Genomic DNA, 24778 nt, shown 5'->3' with positions numbered 1-24778 from the left:
AACCTGTTTTTGGATATAATAAGACACATGTCTATGGCCAACACATCCTGAAATGGGCTGTAAAATGGGTTGCTGGAAAAGCGCAGCAGGTCAGGCAGCATCCAAGGAGCAGGAGAATCGACGTTTCGGGCACAAGCCCTTCTTCAGCTCTGATCTCCAGCATCTGCAGTCCTCACTTTCTCCTAGTTGATTTTAACCTACTGCGAATCCTCTTGCAAGGATGCCTACCTTGAAGAAGCTCTCCTCCTCCCTCTACAAGGATTTCAATGAGTCCCTCTCTAACTCTCCTGCTCCTTGGATGCTGCCTGACCTGCTGCGCTTTTCCAGCAACATATTTTTCAGCTCTGACCTCCAGCATCTGCAGTCCTCACTTTCTCCTTTTTTCTTACAACCTGAGATGGGATTTGGATAATACCACTGCCTCAAAAAACAGCTCCCCACTTTTGTTTATTGCCTTGTTTTAAATGGTTTATAATCAAATCTTTACATTTGAAATCTTTGATCTATATTTACATAGTAATTCGACATTTTAGATGAAAGAAAAAAATATGAATTTACTGGCATCAAAGAGGTTTGGGGCAGTTTAGATTTCACCCGGGATGATTTACCCACAAACAGTTCCATCCAGTCACGTCGAAGTTACATGGGCGTCTGCCTCTCTGGATGCTTCTCAGTTTGTTACCTCGGCTGCAAAACAGAGAGAGAGAGAGACAGAAAAAAAGAGTTCGCCTTTAGCAGATAATCTGTTTATTGGAAACCTGTTGATTTAAAAATTGCAGGAGCTCTGGTTGAGGTTAATTACAGGACCATTCTGGGATCAATCGAATGGTTAAGACTGGGAAGAAGATAATTGGAAGGGGCAATAATTTGCCTGCTCTATTAGAGAGAAACCACCTCGGCCTTTGGCGGTTTGGTCGGGGGGCGAGTTGGAGAGGGGTGGGGGAGGTCTCACTCGGGCGAGTTAAGTTGGAATGACAGAGATTGTGTGAAAAGTTTCATGTAGCAGGTCGGGCTAGCAGCGTGAAGGTGTTGCCGTTCCCTTCTGTGTGTGTGTGAGAGAGAGAGAGAGTGCACGCTGCGGGTGCACGCTGGACACGCCTGTCTTTGTCGGGCTTGCTTTGTTCCTTGTTGGTTGCCAGCTTCTCTTTCTCAGGCATCTCACCCACCAGCAAGCAAACTGCCTGGAGTGCCCGCTCCAGCATTGGCAGAACGTGCCAGGGAACTATTCTTGACTCCAGCCTCCCTCTCTCCCCCCTACCCTCACCCCCACCCTACTCTCTTTACAAGAGGCAGCAAAAGAAATGATGCAACCCATCCCACTAGTGGGAATGATTTGGAAATGAATAAAAGGGTGGAGTGTTCTTGCTGATTGGCTGCCAGGAATCACATGGGTAGGTTTCTATAAGGGACTTGAAATTGGCAAATCTTGTCACTTTCAGCATCTGGAAATTGACAGTTGCTTGTGTGTTCGTGGCGGCCCCTGTTCTCCAATATCCACCTGAAAGAAAGTGAGAGAAGGAGAGAGGAGAGAGACAGACAGACAGACAGACGTGTGGAAGGGGCGATGTCGGATTGCTCAATTGTTGCACTGGATGTTAGCTGAATCCTCTGTGGAACTTATGAGAATGAGACCGAGTATTTCCCTTGGCCCCGTCTAAATTCGCCGGAAGATTTTAAAATTTGCCGAGAGAGCGCCATCTCGTCTCCTTTCCACCAACCCCCTGACCTCCCCACCCACCTCCTCCCCATCTCGATGTACACAGCCCGCGACCCCAGGAAGAGGAGACCCGTGCGTTGGTGATGCGTCTTCCTCCCGTGTTTAATCTGAGGTGGGATTTTAACGTGTGGTTTACTTTTCCAGAATGGCTCGCTTCGGAGACGACGTGTCAGCTCGGTATGGAGGCGGAGGTCCTGGCGGCGGGGGGAGAGGGGCGAGCCGTCAAGGGGGACCTCAGGCCGCCCAGAGAGGGATGTATGGCTCCAAGTCCATGGCCCAAAGAGCTCGGACTATGGCTCTTTATAACCCCATCCCCGTCCGCCAGAACTGTTTCACAGTCAACAGATCACTTTTTATATTCAGTGAGGACAATATCATACGGAAATACGCCAAAAGAATAATCGAGTGGCCATATCCTTTTATCTTGTATTTAACATATGAGCCGACACATCCAGGTTGGGGGGGGGGGGGATGCTGAGGAACACTGGTTATTGGAGAAGGTTAATCCCACTGTTTTGTGTGTGTGCGCGCGTGTGCTGTCTCCAAGGAGGCTATTTTTTCTCATTCACATGTAATCCCAGTCCCCACTGATTCTGTATGAGAGCAGCAAATCTCGTCCTCAGCCACATTGTGTCTGACTCACGGGGTTATCTGACAGATACATATTCATTTTCCCCAACGTGCTGAAGCCCAAAGCGATTTCAGACATTGAGCCCACTCCTTATCAATAGATTGGACCCCGTTCAATCCGAACGACAGCTGGCAAATACTTCGCCAAGGCAAGACTGCATTTCCAGCTGTCTGCAAATATCCCACCAATCCCTTCGAACATTTGCAACAATCAGCTTCGCTCACCCCCCCCCCCCCCCTTTTGTTAACTTGTGTAATAGGGACCTCAAAGGGGTGCAACACGTTCTTCAAGACGTTTTCTGAGAGAGACAGCGAATTTGGAGAGAAACTCTCCCTCTGTTGCCCTGGCTGGGTTGAAAAGGGGGCGGGAGGGATTCTGTTGAGAAAAAGTTGCCTGATTCCAGCCGGTGACATCCGCTGTAAAATGGTGCTCGAGCGGAGGCGCTGTTCACTCCGCAGTGGTGCTGTCCAAGGTGCTGAAGCTGCGCCCACGCTTCCAGGCAGACCCGGCTGGAGGTGGCAAAACAAAACCCATATTGTGAGAGGCGGCGAGGGAGTCATTTGTTCCATAGGGTGAACGCAGACCAATTATAGTGTGTGTGTGTGACAGAGAGAGAGAGACAGAGAGTGACAGAGATAGAGAGAATGAGTGAAAGAGCTCCTGTTAAATACTTACTACAATGGCCAGATTTTATCGATTTCCCCTGGTTAAGGGTTGCACTAACACTGGGTAATGTTTTATAGAAAACGAAATTTAACAGGAATAAGTTGCTTCCTATCATGGTGAAGGCGCATGTGTTCTTCGAAATGGCTTGTCTCCCAAGAGGCACTTTTACCTGAATTGACCCCAAACTTCGAGTCAACCAATGCTCCCCCCCCCCCCCCCCCCCCCACGCCCCCCGACTCCATTTGGCCCTTTGAAGAGACATGTTTACCGAGAGAATACCTATGTTGGCCAAGTTTGTAATCTCTTCACAGCTCTACTATTTTCTCAATTCAACCTCACATGATCAGTGTGGAGAAAGGGGATAACAGCGGTAGATTTATTGGGATTCTTTTGGAGTTAATTTCTGAAGGTTTCTGTATGCTCACTGTCAGAATTAGTGGAAGGTACCGAACAGTTCCATGTTAAAGCCACGAATTTTAATAAGTTAAACAGTGTATTTTTACAAGACAAATTCAACATCAGTACGGTTATGAAAGTTAATTTCCTTAACATCACTTACTCCATTTGAATACATGATATTAGCGACCATTATTGCAAACTGCATCGTTTTAGCTTTGGAACAGCACCTTCCCGACGGAGATAAAACGCCCATGTCCGAGAGACTGGTGAGTACTGGATGCTGGTTAATTTTTTCAGGACACAGCGTCAGTTGAGTTGCACAAAGTACTTCCTACTCGAAGAGAAGAAACCTAGAGGTTGGATCATTTACATAAACTTCGCTTTACTTTTGATTCCTCCATAATTTCAAAAACCTATCTAGAATCGCATATGACTTTCAGCACAGAACCGAACCATTTTGCCAAACTGGTCCATACTGTTGTTTGTCTCTCTCTATTTCTGTCAGAGTAAAAACAATTTCTTAAAACGTTTTCCTGTGAATCCAGCTATAAAATAGAAACGTGTTCATTTGAAGTTTTATAAGGTTGTGAGGAGATGTGGGTTTCAGTGTTCTAAGTTGTGTCGATTCAAAATATAAAGACTTTATCTTTTGTCTCAATTTAAGTGAAAAGAGGTGCACCTGGAAGATCACCTAATAGTTATGAATAACCACTTTAGGCAGAAGATGGCAGTTTGCATAGAAAATACAATAAGCCATTTTTGAAAAAAAAAACAAGCGTTTGTAATTTGAGACACAATCGCATCAAGCATGTGAAAATAGTGAAGTACTCTGATGCTTTCATCATGTAAGCAACAAGTGGGAAAAATATTTTCTTCCTGATTCTGGAGCAATGTTCAATGGTTTATGAAAAGCTAAAATCACATGCAAATAACAATAATAAAAAAAGTGGTTTCTTTTGAAAGTTAACAATTGATATTTTGGTGACACATTCAAACATTGCTCGATTGGCTTACAAAATTTCTGAATTGATTATACTGAGTAACCAGGTCCCAATTCTCAAATTGATTTCAAATAATGCCTATTTCTGCATTGCCAATTTGAAGATTTTTATTATTGCATGACTGTAGGAAATGTGACATAAAAAACTATTCCATACAATGGAATCTAACCTGGTTAGAATCTAACCTATGGCACATTATTCACGGAGACACATAATTGTGCTTTAATTGAGCAATTAAGAATGAGAAGGCACCAATTTGTTTTTCTAAAAGTATAGTTCTTGTCATATGTTGCTGTTGATCAAAGTAGAACTTAGTGCTACAAAGGTGAAATCAACTATGACCTTCATACAAATGCAAATGTTAGATTTAATTATTGCCATGTTAATTTGACAGAAACTAAGGATCTCTGCTTGAGACATATTTATTCAAAGGTTTTATAGTTGTTCTGAGCCAATCAAAATATCCATCTCTCCAGTAACTGTAATCTAATTATTTCACTAAAACACAAATTACACATGATGTATCATTTTCTTTTACAATGGTTAATCAATTTCATAATCAACCTTTAACACTACAGATGGTTTAAAAAAAACTTATGCTCCCTAATGACTCATTTGGCAAAGGTGGTGTATAACTGGCCCATTCCATCTATAAAGTGTCAGCCCCAGTATGTGTTCTGTTAGCTAAAAGCAAAGAACTTTGGAGTGCTTTGGTTAGAGGAGGAGGACCAGGATTCTTGTTTCTAATTCCTAGGTATTTGCTGGAAAATGCACATGTATGGAAACTGGTGAGAACATGGTTGACGTTGGTATATACCCACATTCTAATACATTATCTTGTCTAGTATCAGGCTAAACAATGAAGAATGCACTATTGGCTGAGATACCATCTTGTGGAACTGTACTCCAGTATAACGCAATATCATCAATGGAAGGAATGAAGAGAAGGAAAATCTGGTGTTAAATTATTTTGCACACTTAATTTCATGAATATCAGCAACAAGAATATCAGAATATTTATTAATTCCATAAATGGGAAGAGTTGAAATATCAGCTTGTTTATTTGTGCAAACCCTTGATTAATGTGCCTCAGGCAGTAACCATTTAAACTGATTTATAAAACATTTGAAATTAGTTTTTTTGAAATTTGTCTGAATGAAGTTTATCAACCAAATCTATAATCCCTTGACATACTGTTCTACTAAGGTGGATGGAGCTCACCTCTATATACTGTAGTTTAATCAGAGCACATCAAATGGCTTATTGATTACTTTTCATAGCAAAGGCACAGGAAGTACTAAGTGATTATTGCCAGATAAAGTAATTAGAATTAAACCTACATTATTGAAAAATAAATTACTGATTATACTGAATCCAACATTAGTTCCATTTTTATACAATTGCACAGCTGAAATTACTTTCTAACTTTTAGAAAAACTTTAATAGCAAAATATTTTACAATTTTCATGTGTCATTTGGCAAAACCAAGTGAGCTAAGTTATGATTCATATTAAGTATTTCAAGAAGGGTATCTCAAGATGAAATTGTGTACTTCATATAATGCCTGTTAGTTCACAGATTGTAGAAATGAAATTAATCATTGTTTGAAACTTAATTGATGAATTTGGTACTTCTGGATGGTGAAGTAATTGAAGAACTGTTTTCTTCTGTTTGCATTCACTTCTATTGAAGTATTTTCACTTGCAACAATAGTCTGCCCCAGCCTTGTACTTCTGTCAGAATATGTACAGATGGCTTGTGTCCAGAGCATGAAATGGGTAGTTAGTAGGATGGATATTTTGTACCATAATGGCAAAGCTAATCCAACCTGCCATTGTCCTGGCAATGTTTTTACTCCATGGCTTGACTGAGCAGCAGGATGCTCTGTGTTTTCACCATTCACTCCTGCACCCAGTGGAACCGCCTCTTGCTCGCTGTAATGCTTTCTTGTGCCACTCTGATTCCTTCATGTTTTTATTGAAGGAAAGGCTTTTTGAATAACAAAATTGTTAATTTTGAAAATGTTATTTGCCATACAATTCAAAGTATAAACCTTGGCCTTAAGATGTTTCTGCCAAATGTACAGCAAAAACATACATAATATCTTGTGATGTATTTTACATATAGTAACTGGCAACGTCATACCATTTAGCCAAATAAAGCCCCTGCTAAAAATCTACTTCTTTAAATTAATAGGGTGTGTAAAGGACCCTGAAAAAAAATCTGCATTCCATTTTTTTCAAAAACAAATCTTTTCACTGCACATCAGCTTATGAATAATTCATGATTCCACAATTTTATTGTAAGCAGACCAGAAGTAGCATGATGGTTTAAGAAAGAATCATCAGCAAGACCTATAGGAGTCCAGTTATGCTTACCTTTTTGCCACAACAGCTGGTGCTATCCTTAAGCACAATTCCTGAAATATAGTGGTAGTTCCTTTGTTAAGCATCTAACAATCTATTTGTAATGAAACAAAACAAAATAATGTGAAATGATAGAAATCCAAAACAAAAAAAAGCTAGAAACTCTCAGCTTATTTTTTATTAGAGCTTCAATATGAACACTGTTTCTCTCTCCCAGGCTGCTGTTTGACCTTTGGAATATTTTATGCACTTTCTGTTTTTGTTTATAATGAAATATGCCTTGTAAAGCTGCAGTATCTCATAAGTAGATATTTTCTTCCAAGACATGGAATTTCTAAATTCAATATATAAGTGCCACATTTTCTATGTAGAATTATTTGGCTTCAATCTTAAATATCCTTGTAACATGGTTCAAACTTCTTGGGGAAGTTTAATTAATCTTCCTGAAAAATGTTAGGAATCTGATCCTGTTCATCCCCCTATATGAATCTCTGAACAAAACTGGAGGTGAAAGTCAACTTTTAAACAAAAATGATGCATTGGAGATGTCTTACATTAAGGATGCATTCCCACAGCAAAGTTAAAAATCACACAACACCAGGTTATAGTCCAACAGGTTTAATTGGAAGCAAACTAGCTTTTGAAGCGTCACTCCTTCTGGTGTGCTTCCAATTAAACCTGTTAGACTATAACCTGGGGTTGTGTCATTTTTAACTTTGTACACCCCAGTCCAACACCAGCATCTCCAACTCATTCCCACAGCAAGTTTAGCATTAATGCAAATCATCTTTGCCTTTGTGTTAATGCAAACGTTAAGGACTACAACTGGGTGTGAAAGTCTGATTTGACACCAGAGGAGTGCAAAGTAATGCTTCTCACCAATGAATTATCATTCTGCTAGGTCCTTACTCTGAATTCAAATTGCATTTACCCAATGACTGAAGTGAAAATTCCAGGATTCTATGATTGCATTAAAATGCACCTCTACACCACTAAAATGTAGTCATTTGTAGCCTTGCAGCTTTCAAATAATTCCGAGCATTGTGTTCATAGTGTAATATTTTGATTTGTAGGCATATTAGCAGATCGGTAATGCCTGATATTTCCACAATTTGTTTCTGTACTCGAGAGGGCCATTGACAGGTTAAAACATGCACCAAGTACATCCCTACAAGGCAAGTGGTAACATTGAAAGACTTGGATCACTCTTGTGCTCCCCCAACAGATGACGCTAGGAAAGTGAAGCATGTTTTGGATTGTCTGGCTAGCCCTCAGCTGCAGAATGTTGTTAATCTTGAAGAATCGATAAAAGAGAAGACAATTGAATTGAAAAATTGAGGAGGGGAAATTGAAGGGATGTTAGAAGGAACAGGGTGTTGAGAACCTGTTTATCAGTTAAAAATCACACAACACCAGGTTATAGTCCAACAGGTTTATTTGGAAGCTGCTCCTTCATCAGGTGGTTGGACTATAACCTGTTGTGTGATTTTTTAACTTTGTACACCCCAGTACAACACCGGCATCTCCAAATCATGACTGTTTTTCAGTGTTGTTTATCAATATGTTCTGTTTTTGAAACTGTAATTCACTTTTCATTTTTAATTTCTGTTCACACTTGCCTATTAACTCTTAGATGTACTTAGCAAAGTCTCTTTATGATATCACAAGTATGATGTAGGAAATTTCTGCACTGATTAGGCATCCCAACCTAACCTAGCCCCATTTATCAGCATTTGGTCCAAATCCCTCTACACCCTTCCTACTCATACACCCATCCAGATGCCTTTTTAATGTTATAATTTTAAGAAAAACACATTTGAAAACATATAGCACAAGCCTAAATAGACTGCTGTGCTGAATCCTAATACATGCTGCTGGGTTTAATGGCCACCAAACAATTGTGTTTTTTTTAATGTTACTATAACCAAATTTTCACCTCTACTATTTTGAAGGTACTAATTCTCAGCTGGGTACAGCTACTTTAACCTGGTTTTAATCTTTGGATGTAGGCATGGGTATTGCATTGGCTGAGTGTTGCAACATGGATGACAGCACAATTGAATCTATTTCAGTCTTCCGCTAACATCCTCACTTGTTCATTTCCCAGTATTGGATAGTGTTCAAAAGCTTGGGTACTGGCTATTTATCTCATTGGCTGTGGGGCATTACCAGCAGTTGTAACATTCATATTGTCAGTAGAACTGAGAGCTAATCGCTTAGATTGAAAATTGAATCTGATCAGCGAGATTCAGGGAACCAAATCGTTCGTAAGACTTTGACTATAATGGCTTTGAGACTCCATTGCAAAAGAGGTAGTGCTACCACTGCGATTTTGATAAAAGTCTCCCAATATTGTTTTCTATTATTGTCAACTGTAATATCTATTCATATATGACTTCAGTTATATTTATTGGTGACCATTTTTATAATTAATCTGAACTGTGTTTTCCATATTTCATCTTTCCAGTAAAACAAGCTTGAGCTGGTAATTAGACAACACAAAAACATTCTAATTAATTATAATAAAAAGAATACTTAGTATAAATTGTGAAACCTATTTTTGGTTGTTGACCAAATAATTTGAACAATGTTATTGTTAACAGATAAGTTGACCTTTCTCTTTGCTGTATATTATTTTTACAGGATGACACTGAGCCTTATTTCATTGGAATATTTTGCTTTGAAGCTGGCATCAAAATTATTGCTCTTGGATTCGCTTTTCATAAAGGTTCTTACCTACGAAATGGCTGGAACGTGATGGATTTTGTGGTGGTTCTCACAGGGTAAGTTGTTGAAAAATATCACACTGGTAGTACAATTGTTATAATAACTGATTCCATGTATTTACCAGATGAAATTTTGAAATGTGAGCCATTTTGAAATTAGAAGGTTCATTACTATGCTAGGGGGATTTGTTGTAGACAATGCAATGGAACTCCATCATCTACATTTCTGTTAGCTCAAATATCATCTCGTTGGTTCTCAGGATATTTCATGGCACTGGTTTGTTTGTTTTTATTTAATTTCTTTTACTTAATGAATAAGTATCGATCTGTTTGTATGTGCATATTAATCTTTGCCTTAGTGCCTAAAACATTGCAATATCATAATATACAATATCAAGACTGGGACATTTTCAATTATGTGCCAGTTATTAATAATCTACTACGGGGCCCCTTCATATTAATGGATGCTAATGGAGGTTCTGCTGTGTAGTCATCCACAGGTGGCTAATGCAGCATATTTTTTACTGTGGTGTAATGGCAAAATTGAGCTTGTGTGGAAATAACTTCAAATTTCTGAACCTGCCCTCAAAATTACTTCAAAAGATTGCGAAAATATAGTGTACTGTATTTTTTGATCTAGGAGCATGTTCCATCGGCTATAGCATTGCATTCCTAGTTATTGCTTAGATTGTGGCTGTTCACCTATGCTTTCTTGTATGAAAATGATAATGTTACATCAAAATTGAAGAATCAAAGTTTCTAAATTAAAATGGATTACAAGTTAATTTATGATGATAGAAAAGAAGGTGGTTTGCAATAAGGCTGTAGATTGCTTGATATGGTGTAGTTTAACAATAAAATATTGACAAAGTAGAGGTTTGATACATACTTGAAGAATCAAAGTTTCTAAATTAAAATGGATTACAAGTTAATTTATGATGATAGAAAAGAAGGTGGTTTGCAATAAGGCTGTAGATTGCTTGATATGGTTCGGCCGTTTCGGGCACATGCCTGAAGAAGGGCATGTGCCCGAAACGTCGAATCTTCTGTTCCCTAGATGCTGCCTGACCTGCTGTGCTGTTCCAGCAATAAAGTTTCTGCTTGATATGGTGTAGTTTAACAATAAAATATTGACAAAGTAGAGTTTTGATACATACCAGAATGCAGTACCTATGCACTATTGTATTAAGATCATCTGTTAAAAGGTTTGAGCAGGACATGTGAGGATTGGAAAATTAAGTGTTAAATGAAACATTTCAAAAGGTCAGAAAAGAATTAAAAGGAAGCAAGATACCCCAATCAAAGAAAATTATTTCAATTTAAGTCACATACATTCAGCAGCCAGTTACACATTCACTATGCATTTTGTAATGCATTTTGTTACATTTTGTTCAATGTGACACTTCCACAAATTGGGACGCATTGTGCAATGTACTTTAACTGCAGTGAATAGTTCTGAAATATTTTAGGGTCTACTTGCTGATAAGTAAATATAATGATAAGGCATACATATGAAAATTTGTGCACTGAAGATAAATATAGCAGCAGATATGATTTTGAAAACCTTATTGAACTGTCAATACCAACCCATCACAATTTCAGACCTTAGTTGCTTAATACCATGGAACTTTGCTTCAAGTACTCTGCAATTGTCTTCTAAACTTGTGATTGATTTTGAATGGCGCATTTCGAACTGACATACTATAATGGATGCTGGATATTTCAAATTTCATAGTTCTGGTTGTGATTTTGGGGCATGTCCCAGTTAGTGCTCAGTTCATTAGCCTACCTGCACCCACACTTAAAAGAACTGTTCATTCTGGCATGATGGTTTAATGGTAGTTTGAGTACATTCTTAAAATATTGCTTTTCATTAGATTTGTGGAGAATGGTGACATAGTGGTAATGTCACTAGACTACTAATTGGCATGGCAGCCGTGGAATTTAAAATCAACTCACAAAAATTCTGAAATTGTGCACTCTTATCAAGTGGCCATTTAACTATTATAGATAATTTTAAAGATTCATTTGATTCACTAATGTCCTTCAGGGAAGGAAATTTGCTGCCTTTACCTGCTGCCTGTGACCTGTGACTCCAGATCCAGAGCAATGCGACTTTCAAAATGGTTGAGTAAATCATTCAGTTCAAGGATAATTAAGGACAGGAAACAAATACTGGCCACACCTGTGCCACCCATATCCTTTAGAAGAATTTAAAAGCTTAAAATCTAGCTAGATATATTAATAACAATTAGGTGTTGAGCAGAGAATACTCTCACTGATGGCTGGAGCTTTATCTCTCAAATTAATTTCACAAAATGGCCCACATTTATCTTTCGTGAGGGAGAATAATGCGTAATATGGACAATGAGTAACTAGCTTTTTTTTTTGTTTATGACAATATCCATTGTATTTGAAAAACAATCACTGTCATTCAGTGCTGTCAATGTTTAAAAGCTCAGTGAGTTGGACTGTCACTGCAGCCTTGACAATCTGTCCTTACAGTCGACTCCTCACTTCTTTCTAATTCTTTTTCTTTTTAATGAACAAACTTAACACTTGAATCGCTTTAACAAGTCACAATAAATGATCATTGTGATTCAATTAATTTAGAATGAGACATATTTCAATAAAACAGATTATTTTTATTGTCTTAAACAATTGGGTATTCTAATCTATGAGGTCAACACAAAGAATCTGCTGAAGAATTTCAATAAAACTGTCTTTAAATTGTTTACATTAGCTGTTCATTTTGTCTAATTTAAGCAACGATTTATTTTCCTGAAGGAGAGAGAAATGTACTTTTGCTTCGATTTGTATTAAAACACACAAATGATGTGTGATGCCCTGCAGTGAACATTGAATAAGTGCACTCTGCAAATGTGTTAATGGTTAATAAAGAAACCTCAGCAACTGATACAAGATACAATTCTGACAGGCACCTTGCTCAGATCAGCTGAATCTATTGAACTGCTTTTTCCTCCCACCCCCAAATTCATTGTTGATAGAAGGCAGTAACTCTGATTGGTTTTCGTGTACTCAAAGATCAAACAGATTTTTTCAATGCAAGTGTTCAAAGCACTGCTACTGGAAAATTTTTTAAAAAGTGTTTATCATGGAAGCAGGTGTCCAATTAGATGTGTGAAATCCATTTATCCAATTGGACACTAGCTAAACTGACAGAATCTTTCAGGAATGGCTTTGCATTCTGGCCACTGGTGACAGACGCATTATCTAGATCCGGTACGCGAATGTGCTAATTGGGAAAGTAAATTTAGTATTTTAGGCTTAGATAAAGATCGATATCTCACTGAATGACTGTAGAAAATCTAATAGAACCAGGGCTTGGTTTGTTGCTGAAGAAAATTTCCTTTCATATTCAATGGCTGAATATTATATTTGAATTGTTCATTTTCATTAAACACCAATTAATAGAACAATTTTTTAATGCTGTGAATTTGTTAATATTTTATGAATCACATGCTTTTGGTTTCAAAATAATGTTTGGCAAAATTGGTCACTTCTTCTGTAGAATCTAAAACTAATCTGGAAACACAATAATGGAGAAGTCCCCCTCTTCCTTCGACATCCCATTTCTGAGACTGACAAGATAACTTCAGACAAACTCACTTCCTCACTCTTTCGGACTCTTTTTCAAATATGCAGAATATTATTCTGTGTGACGGTGCAGTTGGAAAGTATTGTGGATGCAATAAAAACAGCAAGAGCTGGAGAAACTCAGCAGGTCAGGCAACACCTGTGGGGAGAGAAACAGAATTAATATTTTGAGCCCAATTTGACTTTTTTTGGAACTGAGGCTATTTTAACAGCAACTTGCACATTAAATATATTGGAAATTTTATGTTTTGCCAACTTATAACTAGAGATGAGCACTTGCTGTCACAAAAACTCAGGTTCTGTTTGATCTGAAATGATCTTACAATTTGCTGCCTTGTTTCTTAGAATCCCTACAGTGTGGAAGCGGGCTATTTAGCCCACACTGACCCATTAAAGAACATCCTCCCCATATTACCCATGGCTAATCCACCTTGCTCACACACTCCACATCTTTGGACTGTGGAAAGAAACTAGAGCAAACAGTTGCCTGAGAGTGGAACTGAACCTGGCTCCCTGACACTGCAAGGCAGCAGTGCTAACCACTGCGCCACCATATGGCCCTCTCCTAAGTGTTTGCTGTTGTAGCTTCTGCAAATTTGGCAGCAACACACCTGACTCCTTATTAATGTGCATTTTGATGTTGAAATCCCAAACACAATTACATCTGTAAAGATGTTTTGTCATGTAGACAGACATACCCATCCAAATGCCTCTTAAATGTGGCAATTGTAGCAGCCTCCACCACATCCTCTTGCAGCTCATTCCATACACGTACCACCCTCTGCGTGAAAAGGTTGCCCCTTAGGTCTCTTTTATATCTTTCCCCTCTCACCCTAAACCTATGCCCTCTAGTTCTGGACTCCCCCACCCCAGGGAAAAGACTTTGTCTATTTATCCTATCCATGCCCCTCATAATTTTGTAAACCTCTATAAGGTCACCCCTCAGCCTCCAATGCTCCAGGGAAAACAGTTCCAGCCCGTTCAGTCTCTCCCTGTAGCTCAGATCCTCCAACCCTGGCAGCATCCTTGTAAATCTTTTCTGAACCCCCTATCCTATCTACCTGCGACTCTACTTTCAAGGAGCTATGAACCTGCACTCCAAGGTCTCTTTGTTCAGCAACACTCCCTAGGACCTTACCATTAAGTGTATAAGTCCTGTTAAGATTTGCTTTCCCAAAATGCAGCACCTCGAATCTTCTGAAATACTGTTGTACTGCCTGTGGAACTGTGCTTGAGGCAGGAAGGAGAGAAACTATTATTGGGCGATATTGGGGGAATTTGCATTGCCCTCAATTGAAGCAATTGATTTGAATACAAAATGCAGTGGAACAGGAAAACACTGAATTTTTCATAATTTTCATAATATTGTTAGGATTTTGTTTCTTTGATTCCTTACCCAAACCTCCAAAAACCTATTAGTCTTGCATTCTGCCTTATTCTCGATAATCATAACTCATTTCAGGAATCTGTTCATTTCCTGTCTTTCAGATCTATATTTTCAATATACTGTTAGGAAGCTAGGCAGTCTAGTGGTGCAATGCATTAGGATGTGGGTTCTTATACATAATTTACTGTTACTGAATCATATATTTTGATTGGACCAGCAGAAGAGGTGTGATGTGAATTGAATGATAAACTACTTGGAAGGAAGAAAATTCAGCAAGAAACCCCCCAAAAATATTTTCCCTTCTTTAATAGTCAGTGTGCATTGTAGAAACCTTCACATCATTTCTATTATTTCTCTGAGACTCTTGCTTCACAATATTGGGAAGTAAAAACAATTAATAGAAAATTGGGAATTGTGTGCTTCATTTAAAAGCTGCTAGCTGTATTTCATGACTAAAACAGTAGTACAGGAAAGCACAAGTGATATCTGTTTCAGACTTGCAGCTTTCTTGGTGGATAAGGGTAGAGCTACTGGGTCACTTGTACTTGTGAAATCAAATGAGAATTATTGCATTATGTTCATGAGCAGTATGAACACCCACATATTGATCCCAATATGGTTTCCACCAAGAATGAGATTTCTTTGAAAGTCAATTGTAAACATAGAATATTGTGTGTGGGAGATCCAACATTCATAGTAAATAATGAAAGCTAATATCATGGAGGAAACCGATGATGTGTAGTCAATTATCTATGAACTACGTGTGGAAATATTATTGATTGCAGTAAAATATAATAAACTCACAATCATTCACAGCACAGTATAATGACTGGGAATCCAATATTTAGGAAGCTTGTATGATTGTAAACCTCTCATAGTATAATCAAACGTGTGTAGTTAGAAACCTAGGAGCCAAATCCAGAACAATTACTCAGTCCTTCATGAATAGAGCTACATTATATTTATTCCAACCTGCACTAACTCTACCTCTATTGCACTGGGTTTCAAAAAGTCATCAGGTGGTGATTGATTCTCCTTTGATGTAATTTGGAAGAAATTATTTCACACTGTTAATACTGTGCAGTTTAATGTGAAACAACAATAAATTAGCAACTGGGAACAAGGCTAAATTTACAGCTACGGTGCAAATGAAGCTTTTAAGAGGCACTTGCTTATTCATTAATAATGGATTAAAATGTAAAACTGTTGGATCTGTCATATAGGGCTAAATGTTACATCTTTTCGGCTAAATCTAGGTTGTGTGAATTAATTTTTTTAAGGTTTTGTTCATACGAGTCCTAGTGAGTTAGAACATAGAACATAAAACATAGAAGAATACAGCGCAGTACAGGCCCTTCGGCCCTCGATGTTGCGCCGATCCAAGCCCACCTAACCTACACTAGCCCACTATCCTCCATATGCCTATCCAATGCCCGCTTAAATGCCCATAATGAGGGAGAGTCCACCACTGCTACTGGCAGGGCATTCCATGAACTCACGACTCGCTGAATAAAGAACCTACCCCTAACATCTGTCCTATACCTACCCCCCGTTTTCCACCCATATCTTACCAAACTTGCCCCATTTAACACCTACCACATTCCTATGGCTTCTTTCACATTTGATTTCTGCCCCATCTTACCGTACACCATTCCTGGAACAATTTGCCACTTAGCGATATCTGCAGAAATAATGGCATCCCATGTGCTTGGGCCATCTTTCAGACAAGCACTGTCAGTCTGGAGCAGCCCTACATAGATCCTGACATTTGTCCAGGACATGGCAGACAGAAGGAAGTCGATATCCTGCTGAGTGGGTAGGATCCCAGAGTTTCTCCTGGACTGAATGGTGTTGACATGGGAGTTCTTGCTACCCAGGAGTGGCAGTGGAGGCTATGACAGCAAGTAAAAATCCTGGAGATACTGTCTCGTCCATTCTTACAAATACCCTTTAAAATTGTCACAAGACTTACTTAATCTTGTCCTCCAAGTCCCTTGCAAGAAAGGCCAATGTTCCATTTGCCTTGTTAATTGCGAAACTTTATTTGTGTGAGTATACTCCTATGTCTCTGAACATTAAAGTTTAAGTGTTCCATTCCTTCCAAAAAAAAATGCTTTTCTGTTTTTTTATTCCAAAGTGAATAACCTCACAGTTCCTTATCTCCCACCTCATTGTCCATTTACTTAAGCTATTTAACTTGCAGTCTTCTTTTCTTCTGTACAGCTGACATTCTGATTTAGCTTCGTATCATCAACAACCTTGACTACGTTATTCTTTGGCCAAGTCAATAACATAGATCACAAATAGCTGAGGCCCTAGCACTGTAGTACTCCACTGGTCACAGCTTTCCAACTTAAAATTGTTCAGTTCATTCCTATTCACTGTTTTCTGTCTGTTCATCGATTGTCCATCCATGTGCATATATTCAAGTGAATATATAATCATCAGTTCCATGAGCCTTTAGCTTCCATATTAACCTTTTTATGTGGTGTTCCCCATGGAGTGCCTTTTTCAAATTCAAATCTATGCTATCTACAGGCTCCAGGCTCCTTTTAATCAAGCCTATTAGTTACACCCTCCTAAAATTATTTTACTTTTGGAAAAACAATGTTGATTGTCTGATCATACAATGATTTTACAGCTGCATTGTTAAGATTTATGATAAGGCTTCCTTATATCAAAACTTTATAAAACACTAGTAGGGCCGCATCAAGAGTATTGTGTCCAGTTCTGGTCACCACATTTTTTGAAGGATTTGAGGGTCCCTGAAGGGTGAAGAGGAGATTTACCAGCGTGGTTGAAAAGTGGAATTCCTCTCTTCGGAGAAAGGAGATTGAGGAGACACTTGTTAGAGGTGTATCAGATGATGACCAGCTTTTAGAGTCATAGGGATGTACAGCACTGAAACAGACTCTTCCATCCAACTCGTCCATTCCCACCAGATATCTGAAATAAATCTAATCCCATTTGTCAGCATTTGGCCCATATTCCTCTAAGCCCTTCCTATTCATATACTATTCCAGATGCCTCTTAAATGTTGTAATTGTACCAGCCTCCACTACCTCCTCTTGCAGCTCTTTTCATACACGCATCACCCTCTGCATGAAAAAGTTACCCCTCAGGCTCCTTCTAAATTTTCCCCTCTCACCTTAAACCTATATCCTATAGTTTTGGACTTCCCCACCCCAGGGAAAAGACTTTGCCTAGTTACCTTATCCATGTCCCTTTTGATTTTCTAAACCTCCATAAGGTCATCCCTCAGCCTCCAGGGAAAATAGCCCCAGCCTATTCAGCCTCTTCCTGTGGCTCAAACCCTCCAACCCTGGCAACATCTTTGTAAATCTTTTCTGAATCCTTTCAAATTTCACAACATCCTTCCTGTAGATATAAAACATAGGTGAAAAGGAAAATATGTTCCTATTGGTTGATATTACAAGGGGTCACAGATTTAAACTGTTGTGCAAAATATTTGGGGGAACATGTGGAAGAATTTTTCATGCAGGGAGTGGAAATGAACTGAAAATTGTTGTATGTATGTGTGGCGGAAACAGAGACAATGAATGATTTTGAAAGGAAATTGGATGGATACTTGAGGCAAATAAATTTTGCTGGGTTATGGGGAGGAAGTGGTGGAATGAGAACAATTGGAGTGATTGCACTGCAGAGGGCAGAGGTTTAATATTAATTGGGAATAATGGGAAATGTGGTTATCTTCTCCTTCACTTCCTTACGTCTGTCCACATTGCCCACTTCTTGTTTGCTGAGACTCAGGGTAATGAAGCATCATATAATGTCCCACCTCTACTTCATTCATGTTAAGGTTGTGAAGCACAGAAATTGAACCAGGATGCATATTGATTCATATGGCATAGTGCAACCTATTTACAGAACCAGCTATAAGAAGAGACGTTGAGTGAACATTTGTGTATGAAAGAATTGTGGGTGCAAGATAGTCCAGGTTTTGTTATGTCACAAAAATAGGATTGTCTGTTCATGTTTTAAGTGAAATACAATACGTATTTGTAAGATACCTTTTTCCTTTGTTTCCTTGTGTGAAGAACTTAACTGGCTTTGTTCCGAGCTGAGCTGGATGTATAGATTCCAAGGCCACGTGACATTACAGGTACACCTGTATAATAGGTGTTTGCTGCCCAGAGAATTATAGCAGAATTATAGCTGAACAATCTGGATAGTCTGACATAGATCCATGTGGTACCACTGGGAGAAAATGCAGGCAAAAAAAAAGAATTTGTTCTTGGTTTTTTTGGAGAGTGGCGAGTCATCTTGGTGTTATTCAGCACCTTAAACCCTTCCTGATATAATTCATTGTTAAATAGAAATATACTCAATAGTTTATTTCAATATATAAACATTTACTACGTGTGGTATCTTTGGCAAGGCCAGCATTTTTTGCAGATCAGCAATTGCATTCGGGTAGGTAGTAGTGTTAAACCTTCTTGAACCACTCCAGCTCATATTATGAAGGTAACACCACAGTGCTGTAGGTTAAGGAATTTGGAAATTTAGTTGAGCGGCAATAGAATGGTGATATATTTCCAAGCCAGCTGTGGTGGTGTTCTCATGCTTCAGCTCTACTCCTGCAAAGTGCCAGAGGGTGGGAGATTGTATGTTTCTATCATGGAACCCTTGCTGAATTGCTGCATTGTTCATGTTAGATGACAATAATTGCAGCCATGTTGAATCAGTTTTGGATGGAGTGATGATCAAGGGCATTGCTTTGGCTAGAATAGTGTCCAATATCTTGAGTGTTGACTTGGAGTTACTGGTGTTGGACTGGGGTGGACAGAGTTAAAAATCACACACCAGGTTATAGTCCAACAGGTTTATTTGGAAGCACTAGCTTTCAGAACGCTGTTCCTTCATCAGGTGGTTGATGAAGGAGCGGCGCTCAGAAATCTAGTGCTTCCAAATAAACTTTTGGATTGTAACCTGGTGTTATGTGATTTCTAATCTTGAATGTTGCTGCATCTGCACCTAGTCAGGCAAGTTTAGAATGTACCATTACACTTCTGAATCAGGAGGTGATTAATTTACATTAAAATACACAGCCTCTGACTTGCTAGGGTCATTGCACTTTAACTGTGGCTAGTGCACTTAAATATTTGGTCAACATGATTTCTAGAGGTTGGTGGAGGATGACTCAATGATAGTAATACTACTGAACTACCTTCAAGGGAAGATAGTTAGATTTTATTTTTGGATATGGTCATTATCTGGCACTTATGTGATGTGAATGCTCAATGCCAATTATCAGCTCAAGCCTCAACGTTGTCTGAGTTTGGTGGATGTGGATATGGACTGCTTCAATATCTGTAGGATTGCAAATTGATTTAAACACTGTGCAATCATGGGCAAGTGTCCTCACTTCTGACCTTAGGTTGGAAGGAAGTTCATTAATGAACCAGCTACACTTGTGTTGAAAGACTCCACTCGTACTGTGCACATTTCTGGATGTCATATTGTAAAAGGGATGAGAAGGCACTGCAGAAGGTGCTAAAAAGATTTGTAAGGATGATACCAAAACAGTAAACGTATACTTGTCAGGAAAGCACGAACACCCTGCAACTCTTTTTCTCCTGAAAAGGCCAAAATTGACCTAAAAGAGGTTATTAAAATAATGAAACATTTTGATAAAATAGAGATAAGAGAGTGTTGACATTTAGAACAGAATAGAATCCTTACAGTGTGGAAACAGGCCATTCAGCCCAACAAGTCCACACCAACCCTCTGAAAGGCATCCTATCCAGACCCATCCCTCAATCTTTCCCATGGCTAATCCACACATTCCTGAACTCTATGTGTAATTTAGCATGTACAATCCACCTAACATGCACATCTTTGGACTATGGGAGAAAAGCAGAGCATCTGGCACAGACACAGGGAGAACAGGCAAACTCCACACAGACAGTTTCCTGAGTTCTCTGGTGCTGTGAGGCAGCAGTGCTAATCACTGAGCCACTGTGCCACCCCAGCACTATGGCTCATCAACAGAAGCTAGTCACCAATAAATAAGACAGGGTATTTGGAAAAAATCTGCTTTACCCAGTGGTGAGAATGTGGAGCTCATTACTTACCATATGAGTGGTTCAAGGGAATGGAATAAATGCATATAAGGGAGGTTAGATAAGCATATGATGAAGAGGAGAATAGAGGGTTATGCCAATAGAGTTATAAAAGGAAAATCCAGTTTTAAGAGAAGCAGAAATGCTGGCATGGACGGGTTGTACTGAATCAAGATTAGAGTGGTGCTGGAAAAGCACAGCAGGTCAGGCAGCATCCAAGGAGCAGGAAAATCAACATTTCGGGCAAAAGCCGTTAATCAGGAATGGCTGTACTGAATGACGTTTTCTATCCTGTGCATATTATTTAATTCCATGTGAGATGGTTGGGCCTATCCCTCTACTGTAATAAATTCCTGCAACAATGTCTGAGATAATTGACCTGCAAGAATCTCCATCACTTTCCTTTGTATTTGGTTTGACTCCAACCAGTGGTAAATATTCCCCTAATCCCCATTGACTTCTTTTCTCCCAGATTCCTTGGCCAAGTGACCCAGATATCGGTGAGGAGGTCATTTCTGTGTATACTTTGCCCAAATCAAATGTCAAATCTGTTCCACCCTGGTTTAATATTGGACTTTTTGGTGCAGCAGTTTGAAAATTATGTTTAATATGCTTAGTCATTTCAGACAGTGGTTAAAAAAACCAACAGTTGTCACATGCTTGGAAATCAGGGAAGGGCAGCAAGGTCACTTCCAGAAAAGACATTAACCTGTTGGACTTCTACGACAATCCAATAACCTCATAGTTGTCATTACTGCTAATGGCAATTTATTCCAAATCTATTTAACTGAATGAAGTCAAATTCAGAAATTGCACTGAGTAGGACATGAATCACAAATCTTCAGATCCTGGCCTTTAGATTTTTAGCGTCATAACATGATCACTATCTTACTGAATCTAACTGCATTGAACTTGCAATCAGTTTTTTTTTAGGTTAGATTCCCTACAGAATGGAAACTGGCCCTTCAGCCCAAGAAGTCCACACCGACCCTCCGAAGAGTTACCCATCCAGACCCATTTCCCCACCCTATATTTACCCCTGACTAATGCACCTAAGGTTATGGGCAATTTAGCATGGCCAATTCACCTGACCTGCACATCTTTGGATTGTGGGAGGAAACCGGAGCACCCGGAGGAAACCCACGCAGACACACATGGGGAATGTGCAAACTCCACACAGACAGCAGCCCTGAGCCACCATGCTGCCCTTGATGTCTTTGCAAGCATGGGTCTGGTTTCTTTTGCCATACATAATAAACCAAACCACATCTTGTACTTGCAGCTCTTTCAATTTGAGTATTAAATAAACTGGCCTTTTGGCCAAATGCTTCTTAAAAATTTAGGATGATTTATTAATGATCATAAAAGTCTGTGAATACAAAAGTTGTTAACAGAGCTTTTGGATTATGTGCAAACTGCAGAATGAGAACAGTTACATCAATACCTTATTTCACAGAATCCCTACAGTGTGGAAACAGACCATCAGCCCATCAAGTCTACACCGACCTTTGAAGATCTTCCCACCCAGACCCATCCACCTACCCTATCCCTGTATTTCCTAAGGCTACTGGCCTAGCCTGCACTTTAGTAGCTACAAGAGCAGGTCAGAGGTTAAGAATACTGTGGCTGAATAACACATTCCCGACTCCCCAAAGCCTGTCCACCGTCTACAAGGCACAAGTCAGGAGTGTAACAGAATACTCTCCACTTGCTTGGATAAGTACAGCCCCAACAACACTCAAGAAGCTTGACACCATCCATGACAAAACAGCCTGCTTGAATGGCACTACATCCACATGCATCCACTCCCTCCACGACTGATGCTCAGTAGCAGCAGTGTGTTCTAACTACAAGATGCAGAAATTTACAAAAGATCCTCAGACAGCACCTTCCAAACCTACGACCACTTCCATCTAGAAAGACAAGGGCAGCAAATATATGGGAACACCACCACCTGCAAGTTCCCCTACAAGCCACTAAACATCCTGATTTGGAAATATATCACTGTTCCTTCTCTGTTGTTGGGTCAAAATCTTGGAATTCCATCCCAAATGGCATTGTGGGTCAACCCACAACACGTGGACTGCAATGTTCAAGAGGGCAGCTCACCACCAGCTTCTGAAGAGCAACTAGGGATGGTCAGTAAACGTTGGCTACCCAGTGATGCCCACGTCCCACAAATAAAAAAAAATGGATAATTTAGCATGGCCAATCCACTAATCTGTGCATCTTTGGACTGTGGGAGGAAACCCATGCAGACACAGGAGAACAGGGAAATTCCACACAGTGAGTTTCCCGAGAAGTGTCTGGCACTGTGAGGTAGCAGGGCTAACCACTGAACCACATTGCTGTCCCATTTCTATGGCAATCATTAGAGAGTGCCATACCCTATCAATTATACAAGAGAATTTGATGTCAAAAGCTGAGCCAATGTTACAATACATTGCATCGGAAAGGATTTTAATATAATGTGTCACTGTCAAATTATCTTGGCCCTGAAATTAATCAAACTCTCCATATTTATGTCACCAGCCAGTCCCAGACAAATAGAATATATTTTAGGAATGACAGACACAAGGTTCTCTTAGTTGACTTTCACTTATTTAATTTTCAGTCTTAGTGGCTTTCAAGATTAATTGAATATTTAAATTCTATTTGGAGTTGTGTTATAGTATCTTACAAAATAAAGGAGGAAAAATAGAATATTTAATTGTAAATGATATAAGAATTTGAGCAGAAAATAGAAAAAACGCAGTGAACTTCATATGGAATAGGTTTTCATCAAGATGATGAAAATAACATGGAACTGCAACTTTTTAGTGAACTTATCGCCAAACTGTGCTGACCATTTCTATCATTTTTCTGCAGTTCCGATAAGTTGCATTTAAAACAAGAAACAAAGAAGCCAATTTTAAAAAATGTTGAGTTACTGAGAGAAAAGATTACATAAAGAAAAAAAGGTTGACAGTGTCAGTTGGTAGCAGTTTTGCCTCGAATCAGGAAGTTATGGATTTTAACTTTTATACCATCAACCTTGACCAATTGGGGAAAATTGTGTCTTTTTGTGCTGTAATTTTATGAAATGTGAGACTAAAATTCTGGTCACTGAGGAGGCAGAATATGGAACAATTTTGACATTTTTTGAGTACTGTAACACTGCTATAGAATTTCCATTAACAACTGGAGGACAAATGGTAAGTTCCTGGGAAGTGTTGCTGAACAAAGAGACCTTGGGGTGCAGGTTCATATTTCCTTGAAGGTGGAATTGTAGTTAGATAGGATAGTGAAGAAGTGTTTGGTATACTTGTCTTTATTGGTCAGTGCATTGAGTATAGGAGTCGGGAGGTCATATTGTGGCTCTGCAGGACTTTTGGAATATTGCAATATTGGAATATTGCATGCAGTTCTGCTCTCCTTCCTATTGGAAGGGTGTTGTGAAACTTGAAAGGGTTCAGAAAAATTTGAAAAGATTTACAAGGAGGTTGCCAAGGTTTAAGGGTTTGGGCTATTGGGAGAGGCTGAATTGGGCGGGACTGTTTTCCCTGGAGGGTCAGAAGCTGAGGGGTGACCTTATAGAGGTTTACAAAATCATGAAGTGTATGGAAAGGGTAAATAGATAAGGTCTTTTCACTGGAGTGGGGGAGTCCAAAACTAGCATACATAGGTTTAAGGTAAGAGGGGAAAGATTTAAAAAGGACCTAAGGGGCAACGTTTTCACTCGGGGGTGGTATGTGTATGGAATGAAATGCCAGAGGAAGTGTTGGAGGCTGGTACAATTGTTACATTTAAGAGGCACCTGGATGGGTCTATGAATAGGAAGGATTTAGAGGGATCTGGGCCAAGTGCTGGCAAATAGGCCTAGATTAATTTAGGATATCTGGTCAGAATGGACGTGTTTGGATCGAAGGGTCTGTTTCTGTGTTGTACATCTTTATGATTCTATAACTCCAACTGACTGTCAGATATGCAAGTAATTTTGAGAGATACAAAATGTTATCCTGAACATTACAAAGAAATAACTATAATTCTACACACCCTGGTCCTCATATAGAAGAAACTGAAGAACTTACAGTTCCATTCACCGGTTCTTATATTGAACACTGTGGAAACTGAGCTGGGATCTACAGCTCCAATAAATTAGCTGACCTCAGCCAGACTGGAGATTATGAGTTACGTAACACTGA

General features: G+C 39.3%; 1 protein-coding gene across 10 annotated transcripts in view; it reads left to right on the top strand.

Annotated features, from left to right (window-relative positions):
* Positions 1–1449: 1449 nt before the first annotated feature.
* Positions 1450–24778, top strand: part of LOC122564768 (probable voltage-dependent N-type calcium channel subunit alpha-1B) — a 594873-nt gene continuing 571544 nt past the window's right edge. For all 10 annotated transcript variants that reach the window (XM_043719974.1, XM_043719969.1, XM_043719970.1 and 7 more), the window contains exons 1-3: positions 1450–2128; positions 3574–3679; positions 9424–9563. In XM_043719974.1, coding sequence (XP_043575909.1) covers positions 1863–2128; positions 3574–3679; positions 9424–9563 — 512 coding nt within the window. In that variant the 5' untranslated portion in view covers positions 1450–1862. The remainder of the gene's footprint in view (positions 2129–3573; positions 3680–9423; positions 9564–24778) is intronic.

Source organism: Chiloscyllium plagiosum, chromosome 30, assembly GCF_004010195.1.
Source record: "Chiloscyllium plagiosum isolate BGI_BamShark_2017 chromosome 30, ASM401019v2, whole genome shotgun sequence".
Lineage (NCBI taxonomy): Eukaryota > Metazoa > Chordata > Chondrichthyes > Orectolobiformes > Hemiscylliidae > Chiloscyllium > Chiloscyllium plagiosum.
Note: the sequence above shows the minus strand (reverse complement) of the source record. Positions and strands in the feature narration are given on the sequence as shown.